The sequence below is a fragment of the Strigops habroptila genome, chromosome 1, assembly GCF_004027225.2.
Source record: "Strigops habroptila isolate Jane chromosome 1, bStrHab1.2.pri, whole genome shotgun sequence".
In the NCBI taxonomy this organism is placed as follows: Eukaryota; Metazoa; Chordata; class Aves; order Psittaciformes; family Psittacidae; genus Strigops; species Strigops habroptila.
The window spans coordinates 119,772,714-119,784,895 of record NC_044277.2 but is presented as its reverse complement, the minus strand read 5'-3'; the positions used below and the strand labels follow the sequence as shown (position 1 = coordinate 119,784,895).

Genomic DNA, 12,182 nt, shown 5'->3' with positions numbered 1-12,182 from the left:
TGGCAGCGGTTCACTCTTCTCTGCAGTCTCAGTGAAGAAAGCATCTGCTGACCATACACTGACAGTTTGTTATTCACCTCAGAGACACTATGACCTTCCCAGGAGAGAAAAATTAAGGATGCACATTCATCTGCTTTCAAATAACACCCGACATTAGATCTTCAAGTAACAAATTTTCTGCAATTAGGAGAGGTGCTGGCCATTAAAATTCATGCTACACTCAGGCACTGACCCTAAAATTAATAACTTCCTTCTTCCAGCAGCTACATATTCCTATTTTAACACTCATTAATCCAAAGGAAAGGAGATTGCTGGTCTAGTTCAGATCCTAGTAACTCAGCTCCCTCTTTCCTTGCAGCAGAAAGCTCCCAAAAGGCCAGCTAATGACCACGCCACCATTCTGTGAAGTGCCAGATAACGATTAGCTTTTTAAAGAGCTACCCATTGTGGGGTCACTAGTTTGAAAACTGCTTCCTGAGTAATCACCTAGATCTATTTACAAATTATTGATGCTTGCACAAGTTTTGACCCAAGGATAACTAAGGCTGCATGAGAAAGAGCAACAGGAGAAGAAAACACACACCCTCTTGCTGACTTCTACAGCAGAAAACGAATGACAAAATGGGTGGGTTTCTACTTGTAAATAGAAAAGTCGAAATGGCACTTTGAGCTTTATAACTGAATCAAGAGAAAATCTCTTTTAACCGACATGTGCTTCAGCAAAGGCAAGGGCCCGGCTGGCGGGACCATGCTGTCCTGCATCAGAACCCTGGGCTCAGCCCTTACACAGCTCATGACAACTCCAAGGATACTGGCATCACCTCTTTGCACAGTAGGTCTCTGGACTTGGCTACAGTGTACTGCAGACTCCTGACAGCCAACTGTTTTGAAAATGTGAATGGTTCCCTCCCTTTGTAGGAGGACAGCTATCATATGCACTCATACAACCTGGAGCCAACGTGCTGTAGTGACATTAGGTTATAACACTATTTCAGATTCTGAAATCACAAATACGGATTCCAAAATTAGGATAAAGCATCACAGCTTCTAAGGCTTCTCCACAAAATGCCCATGTTTGAAGGCTGTTGGCAACACTTAAAAAACATAGACACACATTTACGTGACAGGATCCTGCATAAAGGCGACTCATTCCAACAGCCATTGGTGACTCATGGTAGGTGCTTTCAGCAGATGGCAGTGCTATCAGCCCAGCTTCCTGGTTCGGAGGCCAAACGAGGCTTGTGTTTACTGCCTTGTAGCTATGAGAGAAGATGCTCTACAAATGTAGCTGCAGGGTGTGGACAGAATGCTCATGCCAACACCACGCCATCTGGTCTAGGAGCTGCCTTGGCATCTGCTTGGGAAACAGCCTCTTGACTTGCCTTGCCTTACCTTGGTGTTAGGGAAAATTATTTTAATTATCAGCTGCCGCATAAAGATGAGGCAGAGGAGAACAAGGCTGGTTACCTCTTCCTGCCTATTCTGTTGTCTTTAATTCGGCTCTTGTAGAAATGCCTAGAATCTCTGAGTCATGGCAGACAAGTCATTTTAATGACAGCCATTTTGCCCCATTCCTGCATGCCTGTATGTAGGGAAAAGGGAGCAAACATTGTAAGGGGCTATATGAAAATTCTTCACAATCTACCTATACTAATCTGTCACATCAATTCATCAGCCTCCCCTGAGTCTGAAGCCAAGTTATAAGCACATGATGTACAAGATTACTATAAACACAACACAGAAGATGAGATGTTGGAACACACCTACATGGATACCAATCAGTCAGAAGAAGATAAAGTTGTGAGTAAAATGCAGAAATATACTAATTAGATTTCCTTATTGGCTCATTATCTCTGAATGACAGAAACTTCTTTTTAAGTGAGAATTCACAGAGCTTGAGACTGTGTCAGAAACATTAACCTACTGTATATAATACAGTGCCAGTTCAGTATCCATAGGGAACAACAGATGTGTCTAGGCAAAGCTATTTACAGAAGTCAAGATCAAGTAAGTAAAGATGTCTAGCTAAGTCTTGCATGGAAGCACTCTTTCAGAGGTTCAGCAGCTTCAGTTTGCTTAGCTTAATTCCTCCCCAAAGGAATTATGTTAAACCCAAAAATACACTTTTATTTTTTAATAAGAGCATCTACAAAGTGATTTAATGTTCTTTAACATTATAGCAGTAGTTAACTCCTCTTAGCTGTACTTAATCCTTGAACACTTGGTTGATGCCACTCTCTGTCTATGCATGCTGTATGTTGTATCTCATGGGAAGTAGCTCATGAGGTACACAAAGTCAGGCAGGACTTTTCTGCAAATTCAAGCACTGGACTGCTGCCTTCCCTCTGGGGCATCTGAAAACTGCAGCAGAGAGTACTCAAGAGGTAACTCCTCATGGTCACAAAGGCACCTGACTTCTCCCTTCAGCAGAACCAGGGTTCAGGACTTCATTACTGAGGCCCACAACCGCAATGGGATGTACATTTTAAGCTCTTGATGGCTTCCCCTTTCTGCCAACTTTTTTCCTCTCCATGACCAGCTAAAAGCACTGGATTTATTCTTTTATGTCACAAAGAAAAGGAAGACAAAATAATTAAACCTGTCGGATCCTACATGAGTCATGATGTGAGATTCATTCTAGTGTAATATATTCAAAAACATGGCCTGGGAAGGGCTCCTAATACTGAAAGCTGCCACTTTCAATTTCCTCCTTCTCAGAAGCAGGATGTATATAAAAAGTAAGCTAGTAATAGCAGAAATATAAAAAACAGATATAAAAAAAGCTAATGCAAATGTACATTAGAAGTGCCAGCTTGCAGGTCAGGCAAATGCATTATATATGATGGCTGATTATCTTGCCCTGGTACCCCACAGAGGACACTATATTTTGCTAAACCCCAAAGGGATTGCCTTCATAATTAAATCAATGCTAAAACAAGAAAGTGAGATATTTCTCAATGCCTATCAACTCAATCCAGCAGGATGATACTGCGGAAATAAAAGATGTCCAGAGTAACTGAAAACACCCAGAAATTTTTTTTTTTCATCTCTTCTTCAAGACACATACAGCAACATTAATTCTAGCTAAATCTATGGGAAGTAATTTGACCAGTATACTCTGGGACCACAGCTTCTATAAGATATGTGCCATACAGTCATTCCCTGCTCCCCTACTACACTCTGATCATCTTCTTGTGGAACTTTGAATTTATGAACTCCCACCATACAGCAAAATGCCTTTAATTAGTCTCTAAGTGAAAGAAGTTGTCATTTGTTATATCCCATTTCATCCCATTTTTATTTACTCCATTGGTCGAAAACAGCTACTTCTCCACCTGATCCTTCTGTACACTGTAATGCTTCCCAGTCTTGTACTGCTAGCAAATTTCATTAATATACTTTTTTTTTTTTTAACCTAAATCATTAATGAAAATATTTGATGAGAGCAGTCTGAAGATCAACCTTGCAGGAATCCCCTGCTAAACTGTGTCAGCCTCACAGATTCCCTGTCAGCTCTTCTTCTAGTTTATTGCTATTACTAAAAAGTAGATTATGGCCTAGATTTATTCATAATTTGCCATAAGGCAAGCAGAGCTCTGCTGAGGGAATAGGGAAGAGGAGCTCTGACGACATTATGGGAATCCTTCTTCAAAAATCTTCTCTCAAACAAGCAAGAGAGCGATTTTTCTGGTACTGACAACTTCTCTAGTCTCTGGACACAGCTGAAAAAGCCTTGCCAGAAATAGCAATATATAATTCCTGCATTATTTATGATTTGTTCCTTTTCATTTTCTTTCCTTCCCCAGGGGCTCATCACCAGGTTGTGCAAGCTCTGGGTACATGCACATACAGCTCCCCACCAGCCTCAGGCTCCATCCTCCCAGGGGCAGAGCCACCCTGTGCTCTCCTCCCATCCCCTCCCACCAGCCGAACTGGCGCTCCAGTTTTCAGGAAGAAAATGTAATCCCTCACAGGAAAGCCTGTTTAGCATACGGGCTTTTCTGGCAAGTTGAAATATCTTCCTCTTTGATTACAAAACAGTCAGTTATCAAAAGCTAAAGAAAAATTAAGAGATTCTTCTATGGAGCTCAGACATTGGAAGCCCTTAAAACTGGAAGATACTGGTGAAAGCACCTTGCTGTAACACTGGAAACATACCAATCGATTACAATGACCTGCTCGCTGGCTCAGTGTTTATTCTGGCTGCATGGCAAGCATTATAGTCTTATGATCAGTTCGTACCTGTGGCGATAGAGTGAAATGTTGGGATACTACTGAGGATAAGGTCTTATCAAACACAGGCACTAAGATGTGCCCTCAGTCACAGGCAGGCTCCCTGAGCAGATCAGATTTGAAGGAGGGAGTTTAACAGAAAAAGCAAGACCCATCATGTCGAGGCTGCTTCTATATTATTTTCCTGAAAAAGGACATTTAAAGAGCCTTTCAAATACATGGCATACATAAGCTGAGACTTTAATCACAGCAAGACAATGAAGAACAATAATTTTCCCCTCTTGCACACAGGCATTAGAATACCCGTAAGCTACAGTAACGGGCATTTTGTGCATGCTACCAGCCAACCACCATGCATAACAGAAGGAAATAATGACAGTTTCTGCAAACTAAGGGTTCTGCTTTGCTGTGCAGCATTAAAATGCATTTGCCCCACAATCCTCATCCCCCAAACTGCAATGACGGCACCTCTGCTAGAGCCATCACAGAGCACCAGCTCGAGAGGGCAGCCACGGGTGGTTTGAAGGAAGGCGCTAGGCACTGCATTGCTTGCGTTCACTGCTGCACAAGCAGCGGCTGAGCATCGCATGGACCAACGGCATGGTTCAGCACAGCTTGGGACACAAAGCCGAAAGGCAATCTCAAGCCACAAGATAAGTTTGGCAAAAGCTTCTCCATCAACACCACAATGGAGGAAAACAGTACTTAGCATTTAATATTACTCCATTTATGTTGTTTGACACTATCATGGTCATAAGCATGCTGTGAAGTAGAAGCAAAAAGCAATGTTCTTTTATGCTGTAAGCACTCCTGCTGTTATTTTTGTGTCCATAATACACCTATTGTGTTCATACCACCGCACTGAAGAATTCTAGGTCTGTCTATGAAATATAGTTCCTTCTAGTTATATTTAAACACGCCATCAAAAATTCATGGCATTTATCTACCACAGCTCTATCTGTTCATGTTCTCTGGGATCTGAACTATTTTCATTGCTTAATTTTTTTCAGAAAGCAATTTTCTAAGAAGTCATAGACTTCTCCAATGTTTTTGTGGAATACAGGCAGAAACATTTATTCCTACATTCTCCTAAGAGGAAGACTGAAACCTTTTATATGAGACATTGTCACTGAATAGATATCAGTTATTCCTTCTGAGGGAGAAAAATCCAGCAATGTGAATTACTCAGCACCATAGCTGGGTTTTGCCTTTCGTCTTACTGACAGCATCAGCGACAGAATGATAACCCAAAAAAAAAGAGAGAGAGATAAAAGGACACAGAGATATACTGCAGCAACATTAAGTATACACAAGTTGAGTATTTATGTGCTGTGAGCATAGGATGATCCGGACTGACACAATCAGGAAAAGGCAATGCATGAAGGGTTTTTCTCTTTCTTATTAATTGAATATTCTCTTTGCTACCAGAGGGAGTTTAGGCCAATACTGCTGCTTTCCCAGCAGTTAGATCTAAAGTAAAGGAAGTAGGAGACACCAAAATAATTCAAAGACACCCCCCCCACGGCAGGGGGGTTGGAACTAGGCGATCTTAAGGTCCTTTCCAACCCAAACCATTCTATGATTCTATGATCTACCTCCTTTTGTTTTTCTTAAGCATTGCACATTGATGCTGGTTTAATAAGAATGTCTTAGGTGCTGCCTAACTATGCCAAATCAACAAGGACATCTCACAGAGGAGCCTCTCTTCTGCAGCTGCTAAACGGCGGGATCCTACAAAAAGATGTGTAACATTCCACCTTCACAACAGTCCAATGTGTTAACAAATTATGCAGCAATCAAATATAATTCAATTTTCTTTTATGATAAAAAGGTGTGTTACAACTGAGGACTCTCCTCCCCACAAAAAACCCTTTTTCCTACTTCAAAGTGGCATTTTTAATGATCTGAGTGTTTCTCCCTTTCCCTTCCCCCATCTCCTGTCTGAAGCATCCTAAGTAATGGCAGAAGATCCATATGTATTTTACAGCACAGGAAGTTTTATGGGGGGGGGGGGGGAGAGGGAGGAGTGGCAAAAGTAGTTATCAACACATCACATAGAAGCCAATGCAGGCATCTACTTCCCAGACACATTCATGCCTATAACATTCCCAAACTGCTGAGTGCACATACATACAGCTGCCTTCCCACAGTGATTCAAAGCTCCTGCTGATGGCACAACAGCAGCACTGATGATTTGCATGTTTATGCAGTATTCCTGCACCAAAAAATGCAAGAGGGAAATATATTTGTATTTTAAAAAACACGTCTCCTCATATTGCTAAGAAGACTAAGAACAGAGGAGGCCCTTTTGCTGTATAAACAGGCTTGCTCGAAGCCGGCAGCTGGCAGTGGATGGCAGATGGACATTTTCTTTCAGTCACTGTTTCTCCCACCAAGGCAGCAAGAGAGATGTTGCCAGGCCGCCTCTGTTTCAGCCTACAGCCAAAGACAAATCGCAGAGAGGTGGGTGAAGAGCAGCGCATCGAAGCAACTGATAGAAATCTGGCTCCTTTCTGAAATACCTCTTCTCCTGCTTCTGCTTAAGAATATGCTGCAGAGCAGAGTGCATATTTTCTGATTTATTTATAAGTTGCACCCTTTTACTAGCTATTTTTAAATAAGTATCTAAGCAATCTGCACAATCCCTAAAATCTAGTACAATAATTATGTGTATTGTAAGTACCAATTTAAAGGTGGTGTTACCGGTTTTGGTAAACAATTTCCACAGAAATTGAAGGTACTAAATCACCATAATGAAAAAACACTGTATATGCAGTAAGATTTTCAAAACATTGGATATAAACCAGAGTTCAGTTTCTCAAATGCAAAACAGATACTGATGGGCTTTTCAGAAATTATTCGATAGACAAACAGGGTTCTCCAGGGCACTTACAGGTGCTCTGAAAAATACTGGCTGGACAGAGGGAAGCAGATTTATTTTTAAACATCTACTGGGTACTGAAATTAACCTCACTCAGTGTCTGGCATCAAAATATACTCGGCAGCCTGCACTCTTCCAAAAATCTTTCGATATATGAACTTTTCTGACAATGTGCCCATGACTGTGGGCACTTCCATACATTTTGTTGCATCAGCTGCTTCCCTCTCCTCCAATCCCAGACACTTCGATGCAGCAAAACAAGCAAGAAATATATATATCCCCTTTCCTGGCACACTTCTGCATGACTGCTGCCGAACTCCTGGTGCAGTGGGTGAGGAGGTGGCAGAAAAGCCCCCCTGCACACCCTGGCTATCCCTGAACCCCTGCCCATGGGTGCACAAGGTGCAGGTGAGCATCCACCCAGCAGCAGCGTCCCTCCTTTGCAGTGCAACCTTGTGACCCTTTCACTCCCAATTCAGTTTGTCTCGAGCATCAAGGTCAACGCAGCAATGATGGTTCTCTACTTAAAGCATACTTGAGAGTACTAAGCAAGGCAATGATAGGCATCCCTGAAGGTATACCACAGCGAACTGAAGGGGAAATAATCTCTGGGACCCTGAAGACTGGGAGATGTTTGCCCAGAAAACATTTTATGACCCTTCCTCTAAAAGGCCCAATCCACCTGTCTCTTCTACTGCAATTAAACAGTACTTACATGACATGAGCCATTGATTTCAAGCATTTCCTTGCTTGATTAAGGCTTACTCATCAGAAACTGATTTGTTCTAATTCAGTGATGGGACTCAGATAGATTAACTTAGCTAACTTTCATATACACCTTGATGCAGACAAATGGATTGTTTTGTTCTTATTAATATCAGCTATTATCTTTACTTCTGCTTTGACTCATATTATGAATCTGAGTCAAGATTTCATAACTGCAGAGTACAGCTGACTGAGAAATTAGTCTTTACAGTTCAATGGAACACGGTATGTGTTGCCTCAGTCTCATAATGTGTGCAGACTATTATCAAAGAGTAAAAAGAAAGCAGATTTCAAGTTTGCAAATGCTAGAAATGGATAAACCAAAGGAAGCAGGTATGTTCAGCTACTCAGTGGCTAAAGGATTTCCACTTCTACTTTCACACTGCAGATACTAATACATTTGTTTCAGGGTATTTAGGTGATCTCAGATTTAGTAAAATACTTTGAAAGGTTTTTTAATAAAATGTAAACTTTTAACAAAATTTGACCTGATAGCCAAATTTAAAGAGTTTCCATTATGCACAGAATATTGCAGTCATGCACCTTTTAAATAGTGTACAGTGATTTTACACTTGACATCTACAAAATATTATCTGAACAAACAGAAGATCCTCAGGAAAATTCTCCCATGTTGCATGCAAGTAACAAAACACTTTTGCAAAGGCAGTAGGACATTTCACAGAAGACAACTGCAACAGGATCTTATAGCCATCACACCAACAAATATCCAGAGAAGGAAACACAGAATTTGAGACAGTGACTAGATATTTGGAAATCTTATACAATAAATGTCGCTAGTATCAAACTTACAAAGAAGCTCATTAAAAACAACAAACTTGGGGTTTATTACAATGAGGAAATACTAGCTACGAAATCATAAAGATTTTCTTTAACAGGCATCAAAATTATGTGTACTAGTGAAAAGAACTACCATGCATACAATTTTCATGGATAGCATTTTGATATAAACATTAATGTACTAAATTTGCCAATAAAGGGGTTTTTTTTCTCTTATTTAAAAAAATGAAAAGTTAGAAGACACGAAACATGTTTGCCTCAGAAGAGTGAAACAAATGACCTGAAAACTCAGATAGTTCTCCTTACAAGAAAACAGGTGAGTTTGTGTTAGCATCAAAAGCAAAGCAAATTTAAAAATCAAAGCATAGAACAGGAAATTCTTACTTTAACTTCCACTGTCTTCCCACCTTGCTCGATATGCCTCTCAAGATATTCAGAAGACAGCAGGTCACTGCAAGAAGAAAAAAAGAACCATGAGCCTCGAGCATGTGTTCTTCCACTCCCTCTCAGCAAGCACTGATTAAACATTTACATTTGAAAAGGGCAAAGCCTGCAGGATACTTTTCCTAAAATGTCCATAAAAATCACTGAAACCACCACCTCCAATGGAGTCACATAGTCCATGGGATACATTCATTTTTAATACCAGAAGGTGGGACAAGGAAAACTGAGGGGGGTTCTCTTCATAGAAGGTTCAAAACCAGCCAGCAATACCAATTTTAATTCAGAAGACTTTTCTATTTGTTGCTAAAAGCAGTACATAAGTTAGGTGAATTTTAAAGAAAGAAAACAGCAGAAGGATAAGAGAACAGTTGAAGTCACTCCTGCTGCAGGCTGTATCTGAGGTAAAATGGCAGCTGCCACCTAAGGACACAATGCACAATCATGTAATGACCTTGTAACAGCAATATGGTGAGCTCAGGATCACGCTAAGTGGGCAGGCAGAGCCACCAGCCACACCGTACCTCACAGCCAGTTCCACCTGGTGCAGGCTGGCGGCAGGCGCCATGCTGTCCTTGGGCAGCCAGAGCAGGCCTCCGCCAGCGGCCATCCCTCACAACCACTCCCCCTGGCAGCACTGCTGTTCCGGCAGAGGAAAATGCTCTGAGCAACAGCAAACCCAGCCTCAAAAGTACACAAGGCTTTGGAACAAACACTGAAGTGAAAAAACAATCAGACCTGAGGCAAATTTATGTAAGTGCACAGTGTATTTACTGACACTTCAATGCTAAACCCAGTCAAATCCTCTCACACCCAAGTTACTGTCCAGGAAAGCACATCATCTACATCAGAAATCTCACCAAACATTTTCAAAGATTTCAAAATTTTACAGATTATTTTTATACATCTGTATAAAGATTTGATATTGTCCCACCCAAAAGGCAATCAAACTGGAAAAGACAAAGAATTGGTAAAGAAAATATGACAACAGGCACGCTGACTGATGGGACAAGAAGCAGCGAGCACAGACCTTCTCAGTAAAAGAGGCAGAAGCAAGCTGACCTGCTTTGGGAGGGCAGGGACAGCAGAGCAGCACCCAGGGCAGCTGCCACTCAGCTGTGGAGCTTTGCCCTGGCTAAACAGGCAGCAGGGCCATGGACTGTTTTGCTCACACAGGCACTGGTGACAGCCCAGAGCAGGACAAGGCTGGTAGTATGGGTCCTTCCATATCGGCCCTACGAACTGCCAGTTTTGTATTTGCATTAATAACCCAGGCACAAAAACCAGGAGTGCTCTAATAAAATGTACTGATAATGGCAAGTTGGAAAGCATGGGGAATAAAGACGAAGATCAAAAAACTCCCACAGGAAAGAACTGGATGATCTTCAGGACTGGATATTAGAAAAAGGATCACATTCAATTGTACAAAGAGCAAATATATGCACTTAAGGGCTGGAGGGAATTTCTATTATGTTGTTTTGGAGGGCCTGGTTTAAAAAGGAGAGAGACATGATTGCACTTGTTTCTGGCAAAATGATTTGCCAGATCAATAGGGTGCCTTCCTGAAAAACACAGCTGTCATCCCAGAATACATCAAAGAAGATGTATTTCCAGTCAAACTGAGGTAAGATTAATACCATTGTCCAAATGAGACCTCTTTTCAAATACTGCGGACAGGTACTGGACAGCTTTGCTTAGAAAATTCAATTACCTGGAAGTACAGAGAGACTCCCAAGATAACCAGGGAATGGAAAGCTCCTGAAGTCTAGCAAAAAATTTAAATGTAAGGGGATCTGAATGCACCAGTTTATACACCAAGATGTAAAGTAGCTAATTAGGCTGTAAAAGATGCTGGCAGAACATAGAACGTACAAGGACAGTCAATGAGTCAATGCATGTTGAAAGAAAGACTTTGTACCTAAGTGACAGAGGCAACAAAAAGGGGGACGCTAATAAATATCTGAATAGGAGCATCCATGGGAAACCTGTCTATAAAGGTGGGGTCCCCTCAGCCACAGTGAATTCACAGCTGGTTGCTGACGAAAGCAGGTCTTGGTGCCCCCTCAGCAGCAAGTGTTAAACCTACCTGTGTCAGCATGAACACTCATCAAAATACTCTCAGTGTCGGAACTAACACTCATCAAAATACTCTTGGTGTCAGCACTGGCACTCATCAAAGTACACTTAGAAGGGTTCAACAAACCTATGTTTTTGTTGCATTAGGTAATTGAAGTCCCTTGTGAAGAGGTATGATAAGCTCCAGAGCTGACGCAAGGGAAGGAAATTACCTGAGCAGCTGCCAATTGATGCTTTGCATAGCAGCCTGCGAGAGACCCGTTATTGAAGAGAACCTAAAAGAGATGCTGTTGTTTGACTTACTGATTACAATTAACTCCTCTTAGAAGTTAATATTAAATATTTAGGACACTCATCCACCTGGGGAAGCTCAAAGACTTCTATAAGGTCTGTATGCATTTTCCAGATTTAGAAATTTAGACAGATGCTCTCTTAAAATCTATTTAGTTTAGCTTGCTTAAGTTAGATATATAGTTTCTCAGCATTCGCTACACTTTCTTCCCAGTAAAAGTCTATGCTTCCATAGATTTACTAAAGCCACCTTTATAGCTTAGGGATCTACTTTTACTTTTGACTATTTCTGGGAGACTCCTTGTCTGATGGCCACAAAGGTTTTTGTGCAAAAGAAGATGCAAGTGATTATAAAAAGTAAGTATACAATACAAAAGACAGAGATCAAACAGAATTACTTAACTCAGAGAGAATTTACAGTACTATTTGGAGAGATGACAAGGAGAAGCACAGGGTCTTCTGATGTGGGTCTGACAAAATTGTTGCTATTGTCACTTTTTAAAAGATACCACTGTTAATGTTTTTATGTTCTGGAAGATCATACATTGTGTTTTCAAAGATCTGGAAATTAGGCCTGGCATGAGAAAACAAAGAGATTGATGATTCTCTGCCTTGCACAATGAAAGAACTAGGAGGTAACAAATAGACAGAAACCTTTTCTGGCACAGCTCCTGGTTACAGTGTGGAACCTCTTGCC

At 41.2% G+C, this 12,182-nt stretch overlaps 1 protein-coding gene across 5 annotated transcripts in view; it reads right to left on the bottom strand.

Moving 5' to 3' along the window:
- ADAM22 (ADAM metallopeptidase domain 22) overlaps positions 1 to 12,182 on the bottom strand; it is a 137,420-nt gene that overhangs the window by 68,546 nt on the left and 56,692 nt on the right. For all 5 annotated transcript variants that reach the window (XR_003993083.2, XM_030497005.2, XM_030497019.2 and 2 more), the window contains exon 4: positions 9,062 to 9,128. Coding sequence is in view for 4 of the 5 variants with exons in the window: in XM_030497005.2 (XP_030352865.1) it covers positions 9,062 to 9,128 (67 nt within the window). In the remaining variant the exon portion in view is untranslated. The remainder of the gene's footprint in view (positions 1 to 9,061; positions 9,129 to 12,182) is intronic.